Source organism: Harpia harpyja, chromosome 23 (assembly GCF_026419915.1).
Source record: "Harpia harpyja isolate bHarHar1 chromosome 23, bHarHar1 primary haplotype, whole genome shotgun sequence".
Lineage (NCBI taxonomy): Eukaryota > Metazoa > Chordata > Aves > Accipitriformes > Accipitridae > Harpia > Harpia harpyja.
Genome location: NC_068962.1, coordinates 4,736,839 through 4,752,762, shown reverse-complemented (window position 1 = coordinate 4,752,762; position 15,924 = coordinate 4,736,839). Strand labels below are relative to the sequence as shown.

Here is a 15,924-nt window from a genome sequence, read left to right as displayed (position 1 = left end):
AAATGAAAATGGTATGAGAAACACAGTAGATCACATACTGAGACAATTAACTTTAGTCAATAAAACCAGACAATTTTTGGTACACCTCGATACTACCAGACCCAGGTTCTCTGGGTAAAAAGGAAAGGTGGCTTTGTGCAAAACTTTCCAACAACAGTACAACTTAATATGCTAAACATACAGCAAATCAACCATACAAGATAGTTTGACTAGTCCTCATGCAGTCTTTATATACAGCATCATCTCAGTTTGCTCGGTTTGCTTTTTCAGGGAAAATAAGCAATTCCATTACCTAAAGTTTTCTTAGTCTTTCACTGTTGTAATGTAAAAAAAAGATTCTTTCTGCTGGATTCTACTCAGCATCAGAGAGACCTTTCAAACTTTATCTGAAAACAAGCCTTTTATAATCTTTTGCATTTTAAAAGGGAGCAATGTAATTAATTAAAGGCCACATTCTGGCACAATGGTAAATGAAAAAAAGCAGATAAATATTTGCTTGATTAAAAAAGAAGAGAATAAACTTGCCTGATTGCTATTCCTAGATGGACTTTCAGAAGTGATTAAATTCTGTTATCCAAATTAAAGTGTTTAACTACACCAATCTGTGTTTACCTTCTGTTGTACCATTGAATCCAGAATTAAAATGCCTGTACCACATTGGAAAGGAGCTTGGTTTCCAAAATTGTTTTCCATACCACCTAAATGAACAACAAGCTTCTGTGAGTTGGGGTTGGGTTTTTTTCCAAAATAATTTCTTGTTCATCAATTTTAATTCCAGAAAGCACTACCTGTGGTTATGCAGGTGACTTTGTTATCTGACTTTTTGGGACAGAGTTAATTTTCTTTCTAGTAGCTGGTATAGTGTTGTGTTTTGGGTTCAGTATGAGAAGAATGTTGATAACACACTGATGTTTTCAGTTTTGGCTGAGTAGTGTTTAGACCAAGTCAAGGATTTTTCAGCTTCTCATGCCCAGCCAGCAAGAAGGCTGGAGGGACACAAGTTGTTGGGAGGGGACACAGCCAGGACAGCTGACCCCAAACTGGCCAAAGTGGTATTCCATACCATGTGACATCATGCCCAGTATATAAACTGGGGGGAGTTGGCCTGGGGGGATCACTGCTCGGGAACTGACTGGGCATCGGTCGGCGAGTGGTGGGCAATTGCATTGTGCATCACTTGTTTTGTATATTCCAGTCCTTTTATTATTATAATTTTATTGTTGTTATTATCATTATTATTTTCTTCCTCTCTGTTCTATTTATTAAACTGTTCTTATCTCAACCCACAAGTTTTACTTTTTTCCCCTGATTCTCTCCCCCATCCCACTGGGGGGGGGGAGTGAGTGAGCGGCTGTGTGGTGCTCAGCTGCTGGCTGGGGTTAAACCGTGACACAAACACAAGCCTGAACTGATTCCTTTGAACAGCAGCATTCAACTTTAACTGCAAATGTTAGAGTCCTTGTTCATGTTATTCAGTAGCTGATAATTAGCTTGTAACCCTTGTGATTACAAAACTGAAGCTTATGCTTACACTGGATTTGCCTAGCTTCAGCCTGTAGTTAGTGGATCATGTATCTTTCCTACAGCAAGCTGCCTTCACCTATTGAATTTTTATTCCCCAGATAAGCAGTCAATGATTTGTTCAAAGAAAACCATTTGCTTTTAAATATCCTTCATGTAGTGCAGATATCGGGTCTCTATGTGACGGTCCTGCAGCAGAGGCACTGCGTAACACAAGCATTTTGATATTAAACTAAAAAGCAGCCAGATTTGATAGTGCTTCTCTAAGAAATCAGAACAAGTAGACATCACAGGAGCGCAGTAAAATGAGAAGTTGCACAAATGCATATAACGTAAAGCAGAAAGGAGAAGGAATTTAAACTGGGTCTCGTTCAGTGCTGTCAATGACTAATTGGATGTCCAACAATAATAGAGTTATAGTTGAAGTTAGTGGAGGGATCCATTATATAAGTTTTAGAGGAAACCCAATTTAGACCTGAATGCTGAAATGGGAGAGGTCAGGAAAATTGTGCTGACCTTCACAAGAAACTGAATCTCCAGAAACCTTTGAGCAAAAAATCTGCCAAAAGCCTATAGAACAGGTATTAACAACTAACTGAAGGGCTTTTCAGTTGGAGAACTACAGTCAAAGTGAAGTGAAATAATTGACTACCAGGCAGCGCCAAGCAGAAAAGACACTGTCTGGCAACTTTTTGTTGAGTGGGAGTGTTTCAAAGGCTCACGATGAGTAAGCGTAAGGAGTACATTGTATACTAAGAATGTCTAAGGTGTTGTGTGAGAATGTAAAAGCAAACCGTATCCTGACAGAACATGGTTAATTGATTGAGAAGCTGAACAAAGTTCTCATTAAGAGATGTCTTGCAACTGTTTGGGGTGGCCTAGGCATGCTCTCACAGCAAGCAGAGCTCTGACTGCAGGCCAGATATGTACACTCGCATAATCCCAGCCTAAGCGGTGGAAGTGATGCTCATACTGATGCTAGTGGCACAGGCATCAACCCTGGCTAGCCCAGCCCAGCCACCAGCCTGCTCTTGATCCTGGGTATCTGCACAGCCGGCTAGCCTGTGCTACCAGATCCTGGTGCTGTTTGTATCTGTTCCCTGTAGGCAAAAGCTAGGAAGAACCTTTCTGTGCTGCAGCTGCCCCATCATTCTGCAGGGAGGCTGCCTAGAGTACAGTTTTAGGGGCAGCTAATGATTCACTGCAGCAAGAAAGAAAAAGGCTCATCTCCCTTTTTGTCCCCGCTTTGCACGCACGAGACCTTTCCATCAGCCCTTTAAGTCTCTAGACAGAGAACTAGTCAGCTCTTTTGCTACATTTTTCTTCCCAGCCCAGCGAGCTAACATGGCACACGCAAGACTGCAACACAGACCAGTGTCAGCACAAGGTAAGAAATGGGAGGGGAAAGGCAGGAGGGGAGACCTCCCTCCCCTTCGGGTGCCCTTCCACTTGGCCGAGCTCCTGGCACTGCAGCCTTAACTCTGTGCAAAACCATAGCAGTTTCACCCAAAAGCAGGCTTTTGCCCTTCACATCTTTTTTTTTAATTTCTTGATGCATGTCACATGCTCCAGTGATTTAAATCCAGCAGGGAAAATAACCTAGAGAAGTGCTGTGCCCATTTACCAATTAGGGTTGTTTTAATTTGCATGAATAACATCATGCAGCCTTTTACAGCTTTTTCTGTGTCCTCTGCCAGATATAAAGCCAATATGGAAACACAAGACCCTTTTGTTTCCAATTTGAACCCGGTCAGATTTTATCAAAACAGTGAGCAATCTTTCGTAGGCCCATTGATTTTATGTTCTACCCTCATTTTGCACTGAGGTCATCTTCCAGGATTGTAATAGGATGCCCTTGGAGCAGAAGCCTTCACATCCCCAGGTCGTACTATACCAACTTCCTTTGTTATAAGAAAAATGACTAACCTTTTTCCTGCCTGACCTTAAGACTATCTGACATTACATGTTTAACCACATACACTAGCACTGGGAGGATTATCTCCTTAAACATATAACCATGCAACAGGCAAAGGAGTTTTTCCTTACGTAAAAATTAACACGTGGTATTCCTTTCTTGCACACGTCCCCTTCCGAACCCATTTAACAAAATGCTAGACAGTGTTTTCTCAAGTGGCCAAACCAGAAGGTGGCTGTGCAAACAGAATAGAAGGATGGAAATTATAATGAAGATGGCAAGAAAACACCATGAAGAGTCACAGCTTTCTAAGGAGCAGTACAGGACTCTTGGTTTTTTGTAATGGATGTACAATCTTGTGGCCTATGGAAATGGGGCAGGGGGAAAGAGTCATAGGGCTCATCAGTAAAATGGGTGGTGGAATTCAGGAAAACACTTCAGAAAGGAAAAGACTCTGAATAGAAGCACGCTCATTGGCTAATGAAATGGAAAATACAGACTATAAAAAGACATCATACGCCTTTTTAAAAATGAAGATAGGAACAAATTGTATGGAAACAGTGGAAAAGACGAAGAGGATCTCAGGAAACATCAAAAGGGCATAAAAACAAACCAAGGGAAAGCCTTTCTTGTGATGTAAAGGCCAGGAAAGAGCTACTTCTTTTTTCCTTTTAATCTTTTTAAAATTGTGGAAGGGACTTTCCTCTGAAGATGAGTTTATGAGCTGCAGCAGTAGAAGCAATCCCCTGTTTATGAGCTGGCTGTAAAAGGAGGCTAAGTGCAGATACTTGGAAGGTGTGGGTGAAGGCCTGTTGCAATGCACGCATACAGTGCCAAAATGGGTTAAAAGACATGAGAAGAAAGGTCTCCCTGAAGCGAACAACAGCAGGAGCACATGCAGCGATTCAGACAGAAGATTTTTATACGTAACACAATACCTCCTTCCTTCTTCAGGGGATACCAGGAATACAGGGGTAAAGGCAAAGAGAAGAAAAAAAAAACAACAAACCCCCAAAAACAAACACTAAGGAAAAGAAGAATGTATCTATATAATAATTCTTCCTGACACAGCCAGGGATAAACCAATTGGTAAGTTTGGGCTTTATAAAGTCATATCCCTCTCAGCAGGACTTGCTTTCCACTCTACCTCCCCCTGAAGATGAGGCAGGGCTGGGTTCGGATAACATGGGTGTGCCTGATCTGATCCATTTCCAGTGCGTGCCAGCCAGCACAATCCTTCCTGATTTCTCTGTTCAAAGATGTTGGACATATAAAAAATTCTTTAATGATTTTTAAAGTGTTTTAATTGAATTTTCTAAATGCTTAGTCATATCCTTATTCATGCAGTTAATTCTTCCCTTCCTTCGGTCCCTGAAGCCACAGAAAGTAACTGTATTCACTGTTAATCCAATCATGGTAAAATGTCAAAGTTCTTCCCTTGCCTCCCCTCCCCCACCCACTTTCCTCAGAATAAGGTCTTCTGAATTTCTACACCAACTATTGCACTTGATTAAAAACAAATACACACATCAAATGATCCCCTCCCCCCACCGCCATAAAACCAGCATAACAAATACTGCAACTGAAAAGAAAGTCTGTCGTGACAATTATTTTCAAAGTAAGTAACACTGAACATCAAATAACTGGAGACACTGTCTTTTCATTTAATGGAGAGCAGAGAATAATTCTGGTTGTGGTGGTTTCTTTTGGTTTTTTTTAATTAAAGATCTTCTTTTACATCATGGCTGAAAGCCAAGCAGATTTCAGGGAAATTTTTTTTTGCAGTTCTTATATCAAGCAAAATAAATTCCAGTAGGAAAACAAAACCAACCCTGTCTCCTAGTAGTGGTACTGTATGCTAATACATTATTTTCAGGAATGTTTGTCAAGACAGTCTGCACAGTGTTTGTATATTTACGGAAGTTTAACTCCCTGCTCCCCTAAGAAGCTGTTCCCTCATGCTTCTTCCACATTCCTTAATCTGACACAAGAAAGAAATCCACTGTACCCAGAGTCCCACCACCTACCTGCTTTGCATTCAGTTAGAGCACCCCAACAATTCAGTGCTAACAAAGGCTAATCTAGATGTTGCCTTTCTGTGTACTTCCTTCCCCTTGCAGGTTGCAGGGCTTGAAGCAAGAGAGTGCTTTGGTCTGCATGACCACACTTACACACCAGTTATTTGCTTCTTTACAAAGTGGCCTGGAGATCTTGTCATTCAATTCAGTTCATCTTTGGGAGTCTTATGCCACATTTATGTGTTTCCTGAATGTGATAAGGAACAGTGCCAGGATAGAACTGCTAACTGTGGTCAATAGTCATCACTGGTCTAATTTACAAACAATAAACTCCCTGTGCAAAAGATAACTAGCAGAAGCATCAAGTTTTGCTGCTCCTGAAAACTAGAAACCCCATATACAGATACCCATTAATTTAGAATCAAGAACTATTAATATATATGACTGTATAATTTGGCTTATCATTCTAGTTGGATACAGAGAGAAAATTAACTTCTTAGTCTAACAGGGCTGATACACACTATGGTTCACTCCCTCCTGATCACACTCTTTGCACTCCAGTCTAGTAAAAAAGCACACCTGACACTTGCAGTTGCTCAGATCCCTCCCAGAGCATCACACCATCTTTTGTGGGTGTGGGTTTGTAAAGTGGAAAACCCTTTGGATTAAGGCAGAAGACAGACATAAGCGAGCAGTTCATCACAGACATAGCCAATTAGACATAATTGGATTGAACAGGCAAATGACTGCCAACAAGTATGCATTTATGTATTTACACCTTAAAGTCCAGGAGTCTTTGTAGCCTTCTCCATCCAGTCTGCACATTTAAACCAACAAAAAATGATTTGTATACACACAGCACTTAAAAAACTGGAAGGGGAAGAGGGAGGAAAAAAAAAAAAAAAAAAAAAAAAAGCAGCCAGACCAGCAGCTTCATCTTGGTATAATCATCCTTTCTATGGCACAAATGATATGATCCCAGTTTTTACAAAATATTGCCAGCAGCGTCACTGCGAAAAAAGTGCAGATGATATGAAAACGGCTCTTCATCATAGGAGCAACGAACTTTGCAATAGTAGAAACGCACACTAAGATGACAGTCATGAAGGCCAGGATAACATTTATACATTTCCCCAGGAGCACTTTGGCATTAACTGTTTCGGACTGCTGTGCTTGCTGTTCTTGCTGATGGAGCTCCAGCTTTGAAACCCGGGTCTGGCATGATTCCAAGGCTTCCTGGAGACAGAAAACAAGAATTAGGGCAGCTGTATTTCCATACACCACTTTTCCCATTTTAGTTGCAGAGCCATCCATCAGCTAGATTAGAAATGTAATTTATTATAGACTCCTAAAATTTGAATGAGCCACCAACTTTTTAAAAAATAAATGCACGTATATACCTGCATGTGTGTATCACTGCCTGCTCAGGCACAATGAAGTCTGACAACACTGTCCAAAATGTAGTTTTTACATTCTTCATGCTTGAAAAATAGTATCATAACTCTAATGTTCATGACAGATGTTTCCTGCATATACTGATGAGATAAAGTACTGGGAAAGCTGTTGCCTTGGCAACTTTCACTGGATTAAACCAGCAAAGTTAGTTTCTTTGTATACGCTGTAGAAAACATTAGGGTAGTACGGGCTTGCTGTGATACTAATTACATCTACTTTGCAACATATAGCATTTGGTTTACACCATCTCTCTGGTCTACTTTTTCTCTCAAAGACACCCACTGTACAGTGCTGGGCTTGAATCTGCAGTAAGAGATTGCCTTCTCCCTCTGTCAGTGGGAAGGCTCATTAACCCACACCCCAAGTGGGCAGTGGGCAGTGGAGACAGTGGAGAAACCTGTGGTGATGCTTTTATGGGATTCTCTCTCACACATGATATATCCAGCTTCACGTTTTGTTCTAAAGAAAGCAGACCTTTCTCTTCTGCTTGAGGGTAGACTAAAAATGGTCTTTGAGTAAAACAGTTCTAAAGTCACTAACCCCACGCTTAAGCCCTCTCAAAGTGAAACATGGAAAAGTTTCCAACTGCTTCACTTCCTTGCCAAAATGCCACTTTTTGACAGAGTTGGGATTTGGGCAACCCTGTGTAGCACAGTGCAAGGCTATAATTTAATGAGATCGATCAACTTGACATAACCTTTTACCACTGTGTAAATGGGAAAAAATTCTGCTCCAGCATCCCTGCTTCCTTCCCCACTCTCAAACTCCAAATATTTCCCTTGCACTGGCAGGGGTGTTCACCTGATCACAGAGTAACCTGATTCAACCCAATCCTCCGTGTAAAAACAAATAAAACCACTGCACACAGAGTATTAGCTTTCTTTTGCTGGGTCAGTTCTCTGTTGTTTTGGCAAGTTGAACTGGCTTACCAGGTGACCAGCCAGGCACCAAACTCAGTGCAAAGCACATGGCATAGCACCTTACAAAAGACTGCTTCCTTTCACTGTTCTAGGAATTAGTAATAATATAGAAGACAGTTCTTAATGGGTGGCACAAAGTCCCTTAGGGTTCATGCATTGTCTCCACTACACACTGAAGAACTTTCCTGGTCCTTCTTCCACTCTGACCATAATTTATTCTCAAATCATCTCGTGCTGCTTTAGAGAAAGTCCAGCTGCAAAAGTTTGATACCTGCAGCTCTGCATTGAGAGGCTGAGCAAGTGTTTTAAAGACGATCTGCCCATCCCTTAGGGACAGAGTGCTCTGAAGTTAGGCTGTTACTTAAAATATCCACAACTTAAATGCTTTTACTCTGTTTTAGATTATTTGCCAACCCCCCCAAAGAAACAGGTTTAAACAGGCCCAACTGTACAGAGATAAAAGAAACAAGGCTGTATCAATGTAACACTGCAATTAGTGTTAAAAGTCTCTGATACCCCTCCAGGGCTCTGCTAATGAGTTTGTGAACATTTCACAGCCCTTCTGCTGGGGAACTCAGGTCTCATTCAGTTTTTACATCCTCAAGATGCCTTCACAGAAAGAAGTCCTGCACAAGAGACCTCTCTTCTTTAAACCTACAAAGGAACCTATTATATGCCTACATTCAGTACTATTCCTTTGCCACTCTGTTCCCTGGAGTTTCCTAACTCTCACACCAATCAGGAAACTGTGTGATCATCCTGCTGCTTGTGTGCTCTATGTTAGAAATGTGAGCACAGGGGTGTACAGGACAGGGGTTTTGGTTTTGGTGGGGGTTTTGGGTTTTGTTGTTTTTTTTTTTACCATCTGAGCCAATATGAAGACAGTCTTTGAGGATTCCTTAGTTGTTAGTGAATTTAAACCCAAAGTAAGGCAAAACAATGTTTTCACCATTTTTCACCACTTGCTCAGACTTTGGGTAGAAATATTATGCATTATATAAATGCTTATATTGTATATAAATACTCAAGTATGTAACTACATGCTGTCAGGACAAACTTGTAGACATTACTACTGGCTTTTGATTGAAGTCAGACATGACTACAACTGATCACTGAGGTGAACACACCCTCCAGTGTTGATTATAGGGGCCGTTGTGACCATGGATTAGAACTCTTAAGTTATAACTGGCAAATCTACAAGTCTATTTATCAATTAGCTCTCTCACTTATTACCTTAAACTCCATTTATAATAAACCTTGCCAGTGATATGACTACATATCAGAGAAAGTCTGAGCAAGAGGTTTGTGTTACGACATTGTCAAAAGCGGCATTTTACACAATACAAGGAGACTCAATTCCCTCCTCCTCTGGTGCAAGAAATTAAAACAGGCCATTCTTCACCCATGAGTCTGCCTAGGATGTATCATCAGTTCCAGCAGATAAAATTCTGAATCCATTGAAACAAAAGGAGACCATCACCAATTTAAACATGCTGGGTTTTCACCTTAAAACAGACAAAACATGGGCTTAAATAATTCCCCAGTTTCCTTATATACAAAGATGTAGAAAGATGCAAGTGTTTTTCACCACAAGATTTCTACAAAACGTCAGAAGTTGATGATAAGGGAAAAAAAAAAAAAAGTACCTGAACATCACGTGATCGCTCATATGCCTGATACGCCACTTTCTCCTCTATGCTGGCTAGCTCTTGTTTCAGGTTTGCTGTCTCATGTTGATGAAGATCAGTGAGATCATTTAACTGGTCTTCCAATCTTTCGTATCTTATTAGGAAAAAAGGTCTAAATTTAGTGCCTTCTATTCAAGTAATGCTAAATCATGAAGACAATTACACATTTTAAAAGGCAATTTTTCAGTGTGCTATGGATTCATCTGACTAGCATTACAGAGCACATAGAGAAATCAGCAAAAACTTTGGAAACTCTCCATAAGCATTTATTCAGCAAACTGAAAGCCTTTTCTGAGTGTTTCTTGCTGGCAGTGGGTGTTAAAAAGCAAATATTTGTACATCATTGGCAAATTATATGAACCATAAACAGTGCCTAAGGGTATCCAACTTACATTTTTCCACTTCTCACTCTTCATTTAGACAAGAAGATATGGTTTCATATGTAAGCCTGAGCCAGTTAACAGCTCGCCACTAGTGAAAGAAAAAATACGTTCCCTGGATCCCCTCTCAAACACAACTGCAAGGTCCTGCCATTCATGCACAGCCTGTTTTGTTTCTCTGCCTGGAAAACCAGTTCAATTAAACCTTCAGGAAACTAGAAAATTTTTTTTGGTGATGTTGTAACTTGATTTAACACACAAACAGGCAAACACTGCAGTTGGCACAAAAATGATGGAGGCAAAATTGTCTAGCTGTGGAAATGGTGGCAGGAGGCTTAAGATCATAATGGCAGTGAGCTGTCAGAAGAGGCTGCTCTGCCTTCTCCTGAAACCAAGTCCTGATTTCAGTAGGCCATTTGCTCTGTTCTTTCCTCCCCCACATTACCACCTGATATCCAGCCTTCCCTTGTATTTCAAGAACTGTACAAAAGGAAACATTAAATATTGCATTTCCTACTGAGTTTTTGCCCATTAGCGTAGTAAAGACTTCAAGAATCAACACTTACTTTAACAAGCAATATAACAAATGGGATATAGGTACAGCAGGTGCAAGCCCTCTGTAGAACATATCTCACTTCCCACAGTGGGTGATAAAGGAATTAATTGCCAAGTACCAAATGCAAGAGGAAGTTGCACTACAGCACTTAAAACTACATTTCACAGCCTCGTGTTACATCAGGGTACAAAGTGACATTGCATCCACAAGATAGCAATGTGTCTGAGAAGTATTTGGACAAGGTATTTGGGACTAAAGGGTATACTTATCAGCTGTAAATCAGCTCTGCTACACCGTAGACTGATTAGCATTTTCAAGTCACAATAAATCAGAATCCTTCCACCAGTTACAAAACAATTAGCATCTCCTATATGCAGTATTCACATAATACACTACGTCAGATGAGAGAATTTTCTGACAAGCCTTTGCCAAAAGGCAAAGAACTACCACACTATTTGATAGAAAATATTAATGTTCTACATGTATTTTCAGTTATTGGAAGGAGTGGAACATCTTAGTAAGAGATATTGATTGGAACTATTTTTTCCTCCTGCTTCTGAAATATCACACACACAAGCACACACCCACATTTACACTTTCCAAATAGCTTCTATACCCATTCAAAAGTAATTTCAAGAGAACAGTTGAAAAAAATACCTATATCTTTCCTCTTGTAACATCTGAGAAATAAAGCCATAGTCTCTTTTAAATTGTGTTTTTAAATTCTCAATATCATCAGCTAATTGGGACTGTGTCTCCTTGATTTCCCTTAGTTCCTCCAAAATCATGGAAAGTTTTCCTTGGCTGTCCAGGGTACTTGCCACAGCAGGACCAAAGGAAGTATTTCCATTACTATCTGCTGAGCCAGAGGTTCCACTTGAGCATTCATCATCACTAACGTATTTTGGTTTGGCAACAATGGTGGCACTGCCCCCATATGTTCTAGAACTCGTTTCTGGCCGAAATTCATCCAAGGTATTTTTGAGATGAGCAATGTTGTCTGCACTACCAAATTTGTTTCGGATCAGGTTTGCAAACTCTCTAGACTTGCTGAAAACAAAGACAGGTGGTGTCAAAGATACACCCGGCACACCCGACTTGCCGCTCTCTGTTCCATGCCCAGAGGTACGAGACTTTCCATGCTGACTATCTTTCAAGTTATCTTTGGAAGTATCCTTAGTAGTTTTGGAAGATCCATTTTGTTCAATATCCTTGAGCTTTTTGTGATACTGTTCCAATTTCTTCTGCAGCTGGGCAATGGAGTGGGCAGATTTCTGGTTCTTTTTCTCAAAGACTTGTTTAATGCGCCCAGCCTGTTGCTTGTCTGCACTGTTTACCAGTTTCAAATACTCAGCCACGTTTCCATCTCGAGCTGTTTGTTCAACTTTGATTTGTTCTGTAACCTTGAGGATTTTCTGTTTCAAGCTATCTGCACTGAGTTTGACTTTGTGAAACTCTAGGACCCCATCTGGTACATCAAAGTTCAGGTTGGTGTCAGAGCCTCCACGGCGAATGTTAAGCGGTAAACTCAGGGTATTCATGTCATGTCTTTCCACCTGAGAGGGAAAATAAAGAAGAAAAAAAAAAAAAAAGAGAGATAAATGGAATTTGAATTTTACTTTTTTAAATGTAACTTCCAGTTTCCTTTTCTGCATGTAATTATAACAAGTACACAATATAAAGTAGCTTATAGTAGCAAAATCAAATGAAGTTTTCTTTGAAATTAAGAAGCATTTTTCTCGACTTCCCTAGGTTGATAAACAGCCCAAGGAACTGCCCGTCTCTCTTAAAAAAGCATAAAGATGAATTAGAGTGAAAATTATTCGAGTACATAGTTTTTCAGAATCATTTACAGTTATTCACAAAACCAGAACAATGCCTAGTTAGAAAAGATTCCTAAATATATTGTCCATTATTAAGAGTTTCAAAAAGATCATGACGGATAATCATGCCATTTTTCTCTTAGAAATGGTCAAACGCTGATAGAGGCATAAACAGATTTTTTCCCTCTACAGCAATGTTATAATGTTCAGTATATTCTACCAGGGTAAAGTCTTTTTTTGATACGTGCTCCTCCCATGCAAATCTGTCACATAATTCAAAGTTTTTCCACAACTAGCTGAAAGTTCTTGGAAATTTACTGCATACTTCAGCAGGAAGCAGCTGCTAGTTTTTAGCGCAGAGAGCATAGAGAAAGAATTGACCCGCATTTGACTTTCCATGCTTGATGAAGATGCTCAACAACTTGATCTGCTGTAGCTAAGTCTGTTTTAATAGCAAATTCACTGAGCGGGATTTACAGAAAAAGAAACTCAGGAAAGAAAACTGCATTCACTCAGTACACATTAACAATGCTCTCAAGCATAACAAAACCAATCAGGCAACTTGGTCACAACACGAACACAACAGATTATTCACCTTTCTCAACAGAAAGGCAAGATAGTCTGACACAAAACATAAAAAGTATTTCCTCGTATAAAGTCAAAGTCACATGGGAGGCATGAGACAAGAATGATCTAACCAAAATAGCTCCATCCCTATTATCGTCTTGTCCTAGCCTCTGTCACAAAGGAGGTACATTTCATTAAAGCTGTCACAACATCATATCTATAGAGACTACTTGAAAAAACACTCTAGCCATGATGGGTTTTCAGAGCTTTAACACCAGAGGGAACTAATACAATTGCTCAGGCAAGACCATTGCAGAAGACAAGGCAGAAGCTGAACAATGCATTTGTGAAATGCTTTAACTACTCTTTGCTTCAAAATGCCTGAGATACTATGTTAAAAGTTTGATTTCCAACTACAGTATTTATTATTGTCTATAATACCGAAGATCTTGCAGCACGACCTATGCGCACATAAATGTGCGGTGATGACCGTTCAATCTTTTTCTTGATTAAAAAAACCAAAAACATCATTAACCATTGCTGTGAGGTTTGTTTTCCCATCCTTGTACAATTTTGGTGGCCCTCCTGGAAATTCTCTCCAGTATTCCTGTATTGCCCTTAAAATACAGGCTCAGGAACCAGACATGGTGTCCTACTGTTAATGACATGCATCATGCACAGATTGATCAGGAGAACTATTCTCACCCTGTGTCTACTATGATGGGTTTACAAATACAGAGGGGGTAATACAGCCATAAAATTGGATCTGTACCTGATCATTTCGGAGACAAGATCATCTCTACTCCTACTTTATATTCTTATCCTTATATTACTGAGGATTACAGTACTTTTTTCTTTTTCCTTTTTTTTTTTTTTTTTCTTTTGCTACTGCACTGCTCAGGGTGCAAACCAGGTAACATAAAAGTTCACATTCACCAACCTCTAAGAAAAATGGACACTTGAAAAATGCAAACTGAAGACTCCTGGAGTTGACAATTGCTGCTGGAGAATATTGGTTAATGGTGACCTTTAAGCCTTGGACTCTATTCCAAGGATTAAATCAGTGCTGTGGCCTAATAGCTTTGCACTTTACCGGTTTGTTAAAAATAATTTATATTGAGCCATATGCTTAATAGAGGTCTAAGTAATTTTTATAAATATATAAAATTTGTCTATGATTTAATATCATCAGTCATGCGTGCTTCAATGAAAATCTACTTTATTGATGAGATGTCCTTTTAGTATTTGCACAGATATGACTCACATGGATGGCATTCTATATTCAGGTGATACCTAATTTAAAGAGTGACTGTCCTGGGTTTGGCTGGGATAGAGTTAACTTTCACAAGCAGCTGGGAGGCGACACACAGCCAGGACAGCTGACCTGAACTAGCCAAGGGGATATTCGACACCATGTGACGTCATGCTCAGTATATAACTTGGGAGAGGGTGGGGGGGCGCAGGGAGGGAGAGGGATTGCAGCTCCAGAACGGGCTGAGCATCAGGTTCCAGGGTGGTGAGCAACTGCATTGTGCATCACTCACTCATATATTTTTTTATTAGTATTATTGTTACTATTATTTCTTCTCTCCTTGTGTTGTCCTGTTAAACTGTCCTTATCTCAACCCATGAATTTTTACCTTTTTCTTCCAATTCTCCTCCCCATCCCACTGGGGCGGGGGGGGGGGGGGCACAGAGGGGAGGAATGAGTGAGCAGCCCTGTCGTGCTCAGTTGCCATCTGAGCCTAAACCACGACAGTGACAAAAATCACAAGTGTGAAATCTAACTTCCATTTTTATTGATCTTTTTAATTGACTTAGTCTTAGAAATATAACTAATGGGGGAAAAAAAAGCTTTTACAGATCACTTTTTAAAGTGGTAACACTCATAATATTATTGTGGTAGCTAAAATATGCATTTAATATAAGCAAAAATAGTGTGACATAGGATACCTGTATCTTTCCAAAGGCTCATACAGCAATGAAAAGCAATCAAGGCAAATAGCTAAAAAGCTTAGATACGAGATCTGTACCCCATACTGCAAATATTTATTTAAATGGATTTACTGTGTCTGGACAAATTCAGTAAAGAGAAAAAGCTCAGTATAAAACAATAGTTTCCTGGAACAACTCAAGACATTTTTGAATAAGCTTTGGCACAAAATTATACTGTAATAAATCACCAAATTGCATGTACACACAAGACAGATCCATCACTGATGTCACTCAGGACAAGCTGTACATAATTCCAAGAATGGGTGGGTCTCTCTAACCTTTACACAGCATTAAGTGTTTACTTCCTTAGTACAAAATAGTCTAAAAATATATTGTAATACTAATTGGATAGAAGCCCAAACCAGATCCCTTCTCCCTTATGTCCCCTCCCTCACTGGACTCTCTAGCGGTCAGCAAGGTCTATCATCACCATGCACCCTGTGCCTTCCTGGAACTTCAAGGTCACAACAGCAACAGAGATAAAAAGAACAATAGTGTTGGGGGAATATGTCTGCTGAAAGCTGCATTGCTTTTGGAGCTGAGGAAATCAATTAGCATGTGGCAAATCTACTTCTGAAACGAGTAAAACCAATCACAGGGCCAGTTCAAATTCAGTGAAGTTTAGAAAAGAACTGTGTCTAAATTCCCAAAACATTGCTAGGAGTAGGTTTTTTAGCTTACTGCATTGAGAGCTCACCAAGGGTACAGAACAGTCATATCCAACACGTTGCTCTGTCTGATTGTATTTGGCCAAAATGGCAGGTGTCCTCTTGCCATCATGTTGCAAGGCTGGGTCAGGCAACAGAGGCTCTCGAAGTCTTCTGTTGATATAATACACGTTTTTGTTGGGGGTTTGGGGTTTGGGGTTTTTTTTTGGGGGGGGGGGTTGTTCTTGTTTGGTTTTGTGGGGGTTTTTTTGGTTTAGTTTTTTTTGTTTGGTCAGTTGGGTATTTTGGGGTTTTTAAATCAGAAGCAAGCAGACACTGGAAGACCCAGGTATCTCTAAACAAGTGGCCTACCACCTGTCTTCTACCTTGATGAGGTAGTTTGACAAAGATCCATTTATGATTGCTTTATAGCTCAACA

General features: G+C 40.0%; 1 protein-coding gene across 3 annotated transcripts in view; it reads right to left on the bottom strand.

Moving 5' to 3' along the window:
• Positions 1 to 1,040: 1,040 nt before the first annotated feature.
• TMCC3 (transmembrane and coiled-coil domain family 3) overlaps positions 1,041 to 15,924 on the bottom strand; it is a 138,718-nt gene continuing 123,834 nt past the window's right edge. For all 3 annotated transcript variants that reach the window (XM_052774282.1, XM_052774283.1, XM_052774281.1), the window contains exons 2-4: positions 11,111 to 12,009; positions 9,476 to 9,611; positions 1,041 to 6,690 (exon numbers count right to left, since the gene is read on the bottom strand). In XM_052774282.1, the coding sequence (XP_052630242.1) occupies positions 6,388 to 6,690; positions 9,476 to 9,611; positions 11,111 to 11,994 (1,323 nt within the window). In that variant the 5' untranslated portion in view covers positions 11,995 to 12,009 and the 3' untranslated portion in view covers positions 1,041 to 6,387. The remainder of the gene's footprint in view (positions 6,691 to 9,475; positions 9,612 to 11,110; positions 12,010 to 15,924) is intronic.